The sequence below is a fragment of the Cervus elaphus genome, chromosome 12 (genome assembly GCF_910594005.1).
Source record: "Cervus elaphus chromosome 12, mCerEla1.1, whole genome shotgun sequence".
Taxonomy (NCBI): domain Eukaryota; kingdom Metazoa; phylum Chordata; class Mammalia; order Artiodactyla; family Cervidae; genus Cervus; species Cervus elaphus.
Genome location: NC_057826.1, coordinates 47,053,063 through 47,066,297, shown reverse-complemented (window position 1 = coordinate 47,066,297; position 13,235 = coordinate 47,053,063). Strand labels below are relative to the sequence as shown.

The 13,235-nt window shown below is 39.2% G+C and overlaps 1 protein-coding gene across 5 annotated transcripts in view; it reads right to left on the bottom strand.

The window, feature by feature from the left end:
• Positions 1 to 577: 577 nt before the first annotated feature.
• The window catches only part of LOC122705907 (40S ribosomal protein S10-like), a 50,101-nt gene continuing 37,443 nt past the window's right edge, over positions 578 to 13,235 (bottom strand). For 3 of the 5 annotated variants that reach the window (XM_043921184.1, XM_043921183.1, XM_043921186.1), the window contains one exon: positions 578 to 1,154. In XM_043921184.1, the coding sequence (XP_043777119.1) occupies positions 629 to 1,154 (526 nt within the window). In that variant the 3' untranslated portion in view covers positions 578 to 628. Of the gene's footprint in view, positions 1,155 to 7,108; positions 7,115 to 10,989; positions 10,994 to 13,235 lie in introns of those variants that run through there. The other 2 variants (XM_043921187.1, XM_043921188.1) reach the window with 2 other exon arrangements.

Genomic DNA, 13,235 nt, shown 5'->3' with positions numbered 1-13,235 from the left:
CTTTTAGTGTCATAAAAAAAAAAAAAATTCATTCCCAAGACCAGTATCATGGAGATTTCCCCCTATGTTTTCTTCTAGGAGTTTTATGGTTTCAGGTCTTAAACATTTAAATGTTTAACCATCTTGAGTTTTTTATGCCAGAACCATACTGTTTTAGATAATAGTTAAATAGTTAAATAATTCCCAAATTTTTCTATTGCTTTTCAGCTATCTCCTTCCAAAAGTTTGATAAATATTCACTTCTGTTCTTCTTGTTTTAAATTGCTCATATAAATTTGACTCAAACCATCTGGAATTTATTTTGATATTTTTTAAGACGTAAAAATCTATATTATGATTTTTTTTCCAAACTGCTAAACAACTGCTCCAAAATAATTCACTGAATTACTTTTCCTGTTGATTAATGATATGTCCTTTATTGCTTTCACATTGTATTCAAGTTTATTTCTGAGCTACCTTGTGCCACTGATTATTTCTTCTTGGCCCAGTATTTAGGCATGTTTATAACTGCAAGTTATATTATAATATTCTTTAATTCTAGTAGGACCAAACTTAACAGATGGTTTTCTTTTTTTTGTAGTTTCTTCTCTTTACAGGTTTATTCAACACAAAACAACCTCTTACAACTTTACTGAGGTGGCTGACCACGTCCACGACCAAATCCGCCTCTAAACTGGAACTCAGTTGCTGACCCAGCCCCAGCCTCGGCTTTCTTGTCGGCACCAGGGGGCACGGCACTTCGTCTGTAGGTGTCTCTGTCGGCTTCCCCTCGCTTGAGTCTTGCAGGTCGCTCTCCCTCCAGACCTTTGGGCCGTGGCCGGCCAGTCTCAGGACGGCTGTGGCGCAGGGTGGCGGGCACAATCTCAGGGGGCAGGTGGAGGTAATCGCGGAGATACTGGATGCCCTCGTTGGTGAGGTACCAGTAGAAGTGTCTCCAGGCAAACTGTTCCTTCACGTAGCCTCGTGACTTGAGAGACTGCACGGCTTTCATGACATGAAGATTGGGCACATTATTGTCTGCCAGCTCCGGGTGCTTGGGCATGTGGACATCCTTCTCGGCCACCATCACCCCCTCCTTAAAAAGGAGTTCGTAAATGGCAATCCGGTTCTTTTCGGGCATCAACATCGCGACGGCTGCTGTGTCCGGGCCGGCGCTGGAAAGGTAACAGATGGTTTTCAAACATATTTTGTTGTTTTTCTTCTAGAAATATTTTCATTGGGGATTATTTGCTAATTGTCTCTGTTTCAAAACAGTGCTATAAAAAAATTACAACACAGTCATAGAAAAATGCAAATAATATTGAAGAGTATAAAGCAAATAAAAAAGCCCCCCTCCTTCATGTTCCTTTAAAACTCTCAGTTCTGCTCTTTGGCAGCCATTGTTGACATCTTTTTGTGTGTGCATTATTCCAGAAACTGTCCATGTATAGATTTATAAAAACATATATAATATCTAGTTCCCCATTCCCAATTTTTACACAAATTGGTTCATATTCCACATTCAGTTCTCAAACTTGTTTATTCCCTTCACTAGTCATAACAGTGGCACATTCCTTATCCAGAAAGAACTCTAAAACAACTTGTGAAGTTCCAGAACATTCCACTGAAGTTTTGTCTGGAATCGCACCAACTCCTACGAAAATGAACAGTGAACTTCCTTGACTCCCTCAGCCAGCAGATGCCTCCTCTTGCCCCTGGGTCTTGCCTAGGAATTCAGTTCCTTTCTGTCCCACTTCATCTTGGTAACTCTAAACTACCCTTCAAGTATCAGCTTGTGATATTTCTCCCACTTTCCAATATACATTTTTCTTATATCCAGTGCTTTAATAAAATCATATTAATTCTGATGGTTTTGGAAATTCAAATGAAGTTTCTTGATGTAAAATAATATAATTTGCGAATAATGAGAGTTTACCTATTTCTGGTTCATCTTTATTGCAGTAACCAGAACTTCCAAAGCAATATTAAGTGGTAATACCATAATATTACATCCACTTTTAATAAATATTCTTTTTCTATTTTCACTTAAAATCTAATATCTACTGGTGGTTTGAAATACATACTGTCTACCTTATTAAGGAAGTGACTATATCAGTTCAGTTCAGTCGCTCAGTCATGTCCAACTCTTTGCAACTCCATGAACCACAGCATACCAAGCCTCCCTGTCTATCACCAACTCCCAGAGTCCACAAAAACCCATGTCCATTGAGTCAGTAATGCCATCCAACCATCTCATCCTCTGTTGTCCCCTTCTCCTCCTGCCTTCAATCTTTCCCAGCATCAGGGTCTTTTCAAATGAGTCAGCTCTTCACATCAAGTGGCCAAAGTGTTGAAGTTTCAGCTTCAACATCACTCCTTCCAATGAATATTCAGGACTGATCTCCTTTAGGACGGACTGGTTGGATCTCCTTGCAGTCCAAAGGACTCTCAAGAGTCTTCTCCAACACCACAGTTCAAAAGCATCAATTCTTCAGTGCTCAGCTTTCTTTACAGTCCAACTCACATCCATACATGACCACTGGAAAAACCATAGCCTTGACTAGATGGACCTTTGTTGGCAAAGTATTGTCTCTGCTTTTTAATATTCTGTCTAGGTTGGTCATAACTTTCCTTCCAAGGAGTATGCATCTTTTAATTTTATGGCTGCAGTCACCATCTGCAGTGATTTTGGAGCCCCAAAAAATAAAGTCTGCCACTGTTTCCACTGTTTCTCCTTCTATCTGCCATGAAGTGATGGGACTGGATGCCATGATCTGTTTTCTGAATGTTGAGCTTTAAGCCAACTTTTTCACTCTCCTCTTTCACTTTCATCAAGAGGCTCTTCAGTTCTTCTTCGCTTTCTGCCATAAGGGTGGTGTCATCTGTGTATCTGAGGTTATGGATATTTCTCCCAGCAATCTTGATTCCAGCTTGTGCTTCATCCAGTCTAGCGTTTCTCACTATATACTCTGCATATAAGTTAAAGAAGCAGGGTGACAATATACAGCCTTGACATACTCCTTTTCCTATTTGGAACCAGTCTGTTGTTCCATGTCCAGTTCGAACTGTTGCTTCCTGACCTGCATACACGTTTCTCAAGAGGCAGGTCAGGTGGTCTGGTATTCCCATCTCTTTCAGAATTTTCCACAGTTCATTGTGATCCACACAGTCAAAGGCTTTGGCATAGTCAATAAAGCAGAAATAGATACTTTTCTGGAACGCTCTTGCTTTTTTGATGATCCAGCGGATGTTGGCAATTTGATCTCTGGTTCCTCTGCCTTATCTAAAACCAGCTTGAACATCTGGAAGTTCACGGTTCACGTATTGCTGAAGCCTGGCTTGGAGAACTTTGAGCATTACTTTGCTAGCGTGTAAGATGAGTGCAATTGTGCGGTAGTTTGAGCATTCTTTGGCATTGCCTTTCTTAGGGATTGGAATGAAAACTGACCTTTTCCAGTCCTGTGGCCACTGCTGAGTTTTCCATATTTGCTGACATATTGAGTACAGCACTTTCACAGCATCATCTTTCAGGATTTGAAATAGCGCAACTGGAATTCTATCACCTCCACTAGCTTTGTTCATAGTGATGCTTCCTAAGGCCCGCTTGACTTCACATTCCAGGATGTCTGGCTCTAGCTGAGTGTGAGTGATCACACCATTGTGAATATCTGGGTCATGAAGATCTTTTTTATACAGTTCTTCTGTGTATTCTTGCCACATCTTCTCAATATCTTCTGCTTCTGTTATTATTTTAGAGAATATGAATGGTTTGAGTTTTATTAAATGCCCTTTTGGCATCTGTTGAGATGACTATGATTTTTATATGATTTATTTATATAATGTATCACAGGTAAAAAGTTTCCGAATATTGAATCTTGATTTCTTTCCTGGAATAAAATCTCTTTGGTTCTCGGAGATTAAAAACACACATTGTTGCTTTCTCTTTCTTGCATTTCATTTAGCATTTTTTGCACTTATATTAATGAGAAAGTGAAAGTGAAGTCGTTCAGTTGTGTCCGACTCTTTACGAACCCATGGACTGTAGCCTACCAGGCTCCTCTGTCCATGGGATTTTCCAGGAAATAGTACTGGAGTGGATTGCCATTTTCTTCTCCAGGGGATCTTCCCGACCCAGGGATCGAACCCGGGTCTCCCGCATTGTAGACAGACGCTATACCATCTGAGCCACCAGGGAAGTCCTATTAATGAGAAAGGTTAATAACAAATTTTTTTTAATGAGTTGAGAGAAGTAGCTTAGAATGAGAGAACATCAGCATTTAATGGAGTAGCTAGTCTCTCAACTTAGGCCAGAAATGCCTTATATTATACATGAAAAGCAACTGATAATCTGATAGATAAGAAAGTACCCTGTGAATCTGATTAGCATGAATCCATATCATCTCATCATCTGTGGATGAATCAAATTTCCCAACCTGTAGTTCTTAGAAGGAAGAGCAGAGGTATAAAGTATAATAGGCATGAAGACTGCCTGTATGCAGTCAGCCATACCAATTCCCACAAATTCCTAGGTCAAAGACCGTCCTTATTTTCAACATGCAAAAATATTACAAAATTACTTCATTATATAGATATCACAGTTTTCTTTTGCTTTTCAGTTATTTTGACTATCTGAGGACTTAAACCCATATACTAATATCTTTTGGGGAATTTGCATTTCATTTGACTTAAAAGGGTTCTATTTTTCTTTTTCCCATTCTGTGACACAAATATCTTTAAAGGTCTATTGTTTTAGGACCTCTAATATTCAGGAACACCAGCACTTTTGTAATGCTGAAGACAATATGCAAATAACTCAGAGGTCATTCAACCTGTTCAAAGCAAGTTTTCCAACACACACACACAATAACTTTCTTAACCATTTAAAAAAGAATTCCTGGTGTACCTCTAAACTCAAAAGAACTGAAGTCATTAAGTCTTTCTGAAGCTATAAAGGGACAACTTTGCTTTGATTTTTGGCTTAATTCACTGACTGATAACCCAACACAAATCTTTGGCTGAAATTACTTTAGCAGATCTATGCCAGGCATTAGTTATTCATGTGGCTTTGTAATAACATTCATTTTTCTAATTAATGTTCACTCTTAGGCATAAAAGCTGGGCTAAGAATTTAAATGATTCAGCCAGTGACTGACAAATGTGGAAATCATTCCTAGCTCCAATGATTGTGTTACATCTCTCTTCATATAACTTTCTTCAGGACATTAGTTCTCTAAAATTAAAAATATCCTGACAGAGTTACTTCTTTTGTATCTTTCTTGTGGACAATGTTTCCTTTTCTTATAAGTCTACTTGAAAATGGTCATAATGTTACTTTTATTTGTAGCAGCCAAATTATACATTATTTAACTTGGCTCACATAATTTATCCCTTATGCACAGAAATTACATCTATCATAATCACAACCCCATCTTTGCATTTGGGTAGAATATTCAGAAGATAAAAGGGGCTTACCCCTTCTGGTAAGATTATTCCTGCATAAGGATATGTGTATTTTTCAAGAGTTACACAATGTGAGGGTTTAACAATAAAGTAAATAACAAACTTCATTTCCCTAACGCCATGGGTACTTCCTGCAAGGCCAGCTAAAGTTATTAGTAAAGATCGTAGAAAAGAAATGCCTCTAAATTATCTCTCAATTCTTATAGCACATTTTCTGCTTTTCGGTACACAAGTTTAAGATTCCTGAGAAGTTTGCTACATGTTAATAGAGTTACCCCCTTCATGGATTACTGCCTCATCATGGTGAAGGGGCTTGTGTAGCTCAATAAAGTTATGAGCCATGTGGTGTAGGGCCACCCAAGACAGACAGGCCATAGTAGAGAATGCTGACAAAACATGATCCACTGGAGGAGGCAATGGCAAACCACCCCAGTATACTTGCCGTAAGAACCTCATGAACTGTGTATAAAAGACAAAAAGATACAACACTGAAAGATAAGTCCCTCAGGTTGAAAGGTGTCCAATATGCTACTGGGGAAGAGCAGAGAACAACTACTAATAGCCCCAGAAAGAATGAAGTGGGGGACCAAAGCAGAATCAACATTCAATTGTGGATATGTCTGCTGATGAAAGTAAAATCTGATGCTACAAAGAACAGTATTTCAAAGGAACCTGCAATGTTAGCTTCATGAATCAAGGTAAATTGGACGTGTTCAAGCAGGAGATGGTAAGAATAAACATTGACATCTTAGGAATCAGTGAGCTAAAATGGATGGGAACGGGTAAATTTAGTTCAGCTGACCATTATATCTATGTACCACTGTGGGCAAGAATCCCATAGAGAAAATGGAGTAGCCCTCATAATCAATAAAGTTTCAAACTCAAAAGAGTTTGAAATGAAGCACTTGGGTGCAACCTCAAAAATGACAGAATGATCTCAGTTCGTTTTCAAGGCAAGCCACTCACAGTAATGCAAGTCTATGCCCCTATCACTGATGCCAAATAAGCTGATCAGTACTATGAAGACCTGCAAAACCTCCTAGAACTAACACCAGAAAAAGATGTTTTGTTCATCACTGCAGATTGGAAAATAAAAGCAAAAGATACCTGGAGTAACAGGCAAGTTTGGCCTTGGAATACAAAATGAAGCAGGGTAAAGGCTAACTGAATTCTGCCAAGAGAATGCACTGGTCATAGCAAACACCCTTTTTCAACAATACAAGAGACGATTTTACACATTGATTGCATTCTTTGTAGCCAAAGATGGAGAAACTATATACAGTCAGCAAAAACAAGACCTGGAGCTGACTATGGCTGAGATCATCAGCTTCTCATAGCAAAATTCTGACTTAAACTAAAGAAAGCAGAGAAAACCACTAGGCCAGTCAGGTATGACTTAAATCAAATCTCTTATGAATATGTAATGAAGGTGATGAATAGATCCAATAGATTAGATCTAGTATACAGTGTGCCTGAAGAACTATGGATGGAGGTCCATAATATTACAGGAGGCAGCAAACAAAACCATCCTAAAGAAAAAGAAAAGCAAAAAGGCAAAGTGGGTATCTGAGGAGGCTTTACAAATAGCTGAAGAAAGAAAAGAAGCAAAAAGCAAGGGAGAAAGGAAAAGGTACACCCAACTAAAGGCAGAGTTCCAAAGAATAGCAAGGGGAGACAAGAAGGCCTTCTTCATGAACAATGCTTAAAAATAGAGGAAAACAACAGAAGAGGAAAGACTACAGATCTCTTCAGGAAAATTGGAAATATGAAGGGAACATTTTGCCCAAAGATGGGCACAATAAAGCACAGAAACAGTAGAGACCTAGTACAAGCTGAAGTGATCAAGAAGAGATGGAAAGAATACATGGAAGAATGGTACAAAAAAATCTTAATGAACCAGATAACCACAATGGTATGGTCAGTCACCCAGAGCCAAACATTCTGGAGTCCGAAGCCAGGTGGGCCTTAGGAAGCACTGCTGGAAATAAAGCTACTGGATGTGACGGAATTCCAGTGGACCCTAAAAGATGATGCTATCAAAGTGTGACACTCAATATGTCAGCATATCTGGAAGGCCCAGCAGTGACCACAGGACTGGAGAAGGTCAAGTGTCATCTTAGTTCCCAAGAAGGGTAGTACTAAAGAATGTGCTAACCATCAGACAATTGCACTCATTTCCCATGCTAGTAAGGTCATGCTTAAAATCTTGCATGCAAGGCTTCAGCATTATGCAAACAAAGCTTCCAGATGTCCAAGCTTGGTTCTGAAAAGGCAGAGGAACCAGAGATCAGATTGCAGGAATTCCAGAAAAACATCTAGCTCTGTTTCATCGACTACACTAAAGCCTTTGACTGTGTGAATCATAAAAAGTTCTTAGAGATGAGAATACCAGACCATCTTACCTGCCTCCTGAGAAACCTGTACGTGGGTCAAGAAGCAACAGTTAGAACCCTGTATGGAACAACTGATTCGTTCAGAATTGAGAAAGAAGTATGACAGGCCTGTCTGCTGTCACCCTGTTTATTTAACTTATATTCTGAGCACATCATGTAAAATGCTGGGCTGGATGAGTTACAAGCTGGAATCAAGATAGGCAGGAGAAACATCAACAACATCAGATAGGCAGATGATACCACTTTAATGGCAGAAAGTGAAGAGGAACTAAAGAGCCTCTTGATGAGGGTCAAGGAGGAGGGTGAAAAGGCAGGCTTAAAATTAAATATTAAAAATACTAAGATCATGGCACCCAGCCCCATTACTTCACGGCAAATAGAAGGGGAAAAGGTGGAAGCAGTGACAGATTTCCTTTTCTTGGGCTCTAAAGTCACTGAGGATGATGACTGCAGCCATGAAATCAGAAGACGATTGCTTATTGGCAGGAAAGCTATGACAAACTTAGACAGTGCACTGAAAGGCAGAGACATCACTTTGTCCACAAAGGTCCATGTAATCAAGGCTATGGTCTTCCCAATGGTCACATACGGTTGGGAGAGCTGGACTGTAAAGAAGGCTGAGTGCCAAAGAATTGATGCCTTCGAACTGTAGTGCTGGAGAAGACTCCTGAGAGTCCCATGGACAGCAAGGAGATCAAATCAGTCAATCTTAAAGGAAATCAACCCTGAATATTCACTGGAAGGAATAAATATTCCTTCATTCCTGCAGCATGCGGAAGAACCTCCAGTATTTTGGCCATCTGATGTATCTGATGTGAACAGCTGACTCATTGGAAAAGTCCCTGATGCTGGGAAAGATTGAGGGCAGAAGAGGGCATTAGAGCTTGAGATGGCTGGATGGCATCACTAATGCAAAGGACATGAATTTGGGCAAACTCCAGGAGATGGTGAGGGACAGGGAGGCCAGTGTGCTACAGACCACGGGGGTTACAAAGGGTCAGACATGATTGGGTGACTGAATAACAATATATTTACATTAAGAAAAATGTTTTCATATTTGTAAATGAAGCAAATGGATAGGTACATACATTTTTACTATGTTGATTGGAAAAAAAAAAAAAAGCACAACCTAAAAGTTGAGAAATATATTTTATTCAGCAGACTTACTGAGAACTTAAGCCAAGGATATAGCCTCTCAACAGCTTTGAGGGACTGTTCCCAACCAGTAAAGGAGGAGCCAGGATATATAGGAATTCTGGCCAAAAACAAAACAAAAAACCCAGGTTGTCTAACATCAAAAGATTGCTGCTAATTGAAGAAAAACTAGACATCTCAAGTTAATGAGTTTAGTACTTTTCTATGTACGGGAACATGCAAGATTCTGGATTTACTGAAATTATTCTTCAGATATGCACCTTAACCAGGTGATGTGTGTAGGCTCCCCACTACTGCCCTCCCTCTGCCTCCAGAATTGGACCATAAAGAAGTCTGAGCATCGAAAAATTGATGCTTTTGAATTGTGGTGCTGGAGAAGACTCTTGAGAGTCTCTTGGACTGCAAGGTGATCAAACCAGTCCATCCTAAAGGAAATTAAGCTAAAACTGAAGCTCTAATACTTTGGCCACCTGATGGGAAGAGCCAACTCACTGGAAAACACCCTGATGCTGGGAAAGATTGAGGGCAGGAAGAGAAGGGGGTGACAGAGAATGAGATGGTTGGATAGAATCACCGACTCAATGGACATTAGTTTGAGCAAACTCCAGGAGATACTGAAGGACAGGGAAGCCTGGCGTGTGGCAATCCATGGGGTCACAAAGGATTGGACACGACTTGGCGACTGAACAACAGCATGCACCTTAACTACTAGGGCCAGTATCCTGTTTTTCTCAATCCTGAATCCCCTCAGGGTGCACCACTGGGTGGGGGTTCGGGGTGGCTACAGGGGCTGATGGCTTGGTAGCTCAACATCCTTTGTTTACTGATATGACAGGAGATACTCTTTGTCCTCACCTGTTACTCTAAAGCATTAATGGCTCTATCCAAAGATTATTTAATTCCTGAATAGGGAATCATATTTTTGCTTGACTTACTATTTGGTCTTCCCAGGTGGTGATGGGAAGTGGTAAAGAACCTGTCTGCCATTGTAGGCAGATGTAAGAGACACGGGTTCGATTCCTGTGTTGGTAAGATCCCTTGGAGGAGAGCATGGCAACCCACTCCAAGATTCTTGCCTGGAGAATCCCATGGACAAGGAGCCTGGCGGGCTACAGTCCATAAGGTCACAAACAGTCAGATATGACTGAAGTGACTCAGCACAGCACAGGAGCTAGATTCTATAAAATTAGATATTAATTTTAGATTTCTCTCTGGAAATAAAGGTAACCCCAGTTGTTACGGTTTTCTTGCCCTGCAGGGCATTAACTAGTTTATAGCTGTAAGCAAATTCTTTTCACCTTTCCTTTCACTGGAAAGGAAAGAAATCTTGAGTTCCTCAGATTCTTCCTTGAATCAGCTTTGCCATCTTCATGATTTCCTCAATAATGGTTAAGAAATCCTGACCCATCCTCACTATAATATTTGTATAACAAACAAGTCTTAATTTTTAAAATTTTGGCAATTCTCATGTTTAACACAGTTCACTTTTGAAGCCAAAGTGTCCTATATGCTATTCTCCTCTCAAGCTCTTCTCAACACAATATGAAGGCAGGTAGTTTCAAATACTGTAAAACACAAGACTATAAGCCCCTGAGGCATATTTCTAAATACAAACATCAAGTAAGCCTTAAAAAAAAAAAAGTCCTATCCTTGGTAAATATATGAAGAGGGTTTTTTTCCCTTAAATTAACAAACTATAAAGTTATGTATATAATTTAATAGGCCAGTGTTTCAGATGCAAAAATTAGAAAATAAAAATAAAGAAATTTTTTAAATTGTATTGTTAAAGACATCATAGTGATGTGGAAGAAAAAAGGGCTGAACAATACTCCAAAGGTGGAAGAACCCCTTCTAATAAGTCATGCTGGCAAGCAGTTTTTCCCCTGGGTGAATTGGCTAGTTCTTGGCTTGGATTACAGATTAGACTTGGTACAGGTATTAGAAGTAAATGGGTGAAAGAAAAACTCATGGGTCTTTTGGTGGTTATAGTAGCTGGCATAACAGATTGGAACCTGAGGAGCCTATACAAATACTAATCAAAAGAAAGCCAAGAAAGCAATACTCATATCAGAAAATTGGACTTCAGAACAGGAATACTTCCAGAGATAAAAAGGAAAATTACATAATGACTAATTATCATTCACTAAGAATAGACCAAAAAATATTAAGTGCACATGGACATATAGAATACAAGAAGCAAAATAGAACAGAATTGAAAAAATAAAGAAAAATTCAAAATTATGATCGGTGATTTCAATATTTTTCTCTCTATACTCAATAAAACAATCAGACCAAAAGTCAATGAGGAATTAGAAGACCTAAACAACATGTCAAACAAATTAAACTAATTAATTTTCATAAAACACTCAACTAACAAAAGCATATGTCATCCTTTACAAGAAAACATGAAACATTCACCAAGATAAATGATATTCTGGACCATAAATCAAATAACACATTTAAAAGAATTAAAGTCATTTAAAATAAGCTTTTATAACATAATTAAAATAAAAAGATTTCTGAAAAAAATTTTCTATTTGGAAAAACTTAAAACTCTTCCTTTTTTTTTTTTTAATTTCATGGCTGCAGTCCACATCTGCAGTGATTTTGGAGCCCCAAAAAATAAAGTCTGCCACTGTTTCCACTGTTTTTCCTTCTATTTGCCATGAAGGGATGGGACCGGATGCCATGATCTTAGTTTTCTGAATGCTGAGCTTTAAGCCAACTTTTTCACTTTCCTCCTTCACTTTCATCAAGAGGCTCTTTAGTTCTTCTTCACTTTCTGCCATACGGTGGTGTCATCTGCATATCTGAGGTTATTAATAATTCTCCCGGCAATCTTAATTCCAGCTTGTGCTTCATCCAGTCCAGCGTTTCTCATGATGTACTCTGCACATAAGTTAAATAAGCAGGGTGACAATATACAGCTTTGATGTACTCCTTTTCCTATTTGGAACCAGTCTACTGTTCCATGTCCAGTTCTAACTTGCTTCCTGACCTGCATAAAGATTTCTCAAGAGGCAGGTCAGGTGATCTGGTATTCCCATCTCTTTCAGAATTTTCCACAGTTTATTGTGATCCACACAGTCAAAGGCTTTGGCATAGTCAATAAAGCAGAAATAGATGCTTTTCTGGAACTCTCTTGCTTTTTCTATGATCCAGCAGATGTTGGCAATTTGGTCTCTGGTCCCTCTACCTTTTCTAAAATCAGCTTGAACATCTGGAAGTTCACGGTTCACGTATTGCTGAAGCCTGGCTTGGAGAATTTTGAGCATTACTTTGCTAGCGTATAAGATGAGTGCAATTGTGCGGTAGTTTGAGCATTCTTTAGCATTGCCTTTTTTAGGGACTGGAATGAAAACTGACCTTTTCCAGGCCTGTGGCCACTGCTGGGTTTTCCAAATTTGCTAGCATATTGAGTGCAGCACTTTCACAGCATCATCTTTCAGGATTTGAAATAGCTCAACTGGAATTCCATAACCTCCACTAGCTTTGTTTGTAGAGATGCTTCCTAAAGCCCACTTGACTTCACATTCCAGAATGTCTGGCTCTAGGTAGGTGATCACACCATCGTGATTATCTGGGTGATGATCTTTTTTGTATAGTTCTGTGTATTCTTGCCACCTCTTCTTAATATCTTCGGCTTCTGTTAGGTCCCTATCATTTCTGTCATTTATTGAGCCCATCGTTGCATGAAATGATCCCTTGGTATCTCTTTCTTGAGATCTCTAGTCTTTCCCATTCTATTGTTTTCCTCTATTTCTTTGCACTGATCCCTGAGGAAGGCTTTCTTATATCTCCTTGCTATTCTTTGGAACTCTGCATTCAAATGGGTGTATTTTTCCTTTTCTCCTTTGCTTTTCGCTACTCTTCTTTTCACAGCTATTTGTTAAGGCCTCCTCAGACAGCCACTTTGGTTTTTTGCATTTCTTTTTCATGGGAATGGTCTTGATTCCTGTCTCGTGTACAATGTTGCAAACCTTTGTCCCTAGTTCTTCAGGCACTCTATCAGATCTAGTCCCTTAAATCTATTTCTCACTTCCAATGTATAATTGTTAGGGATTTGATTTAGGTCATACCTGAATGGTCTTATGGTTTTCCCTATTTTCTTCAATTTAAGTCTGTATCTGGCAATAAGGAGTTCATGATCTGAGCCACAGTCAGCTCCCTGTCTTGTTTTTGCTGACTGTATAGAGCTTCTCCATCTTTGGCTGCAAAGAATATAATCAATTTGATTTCAGTGTTGAC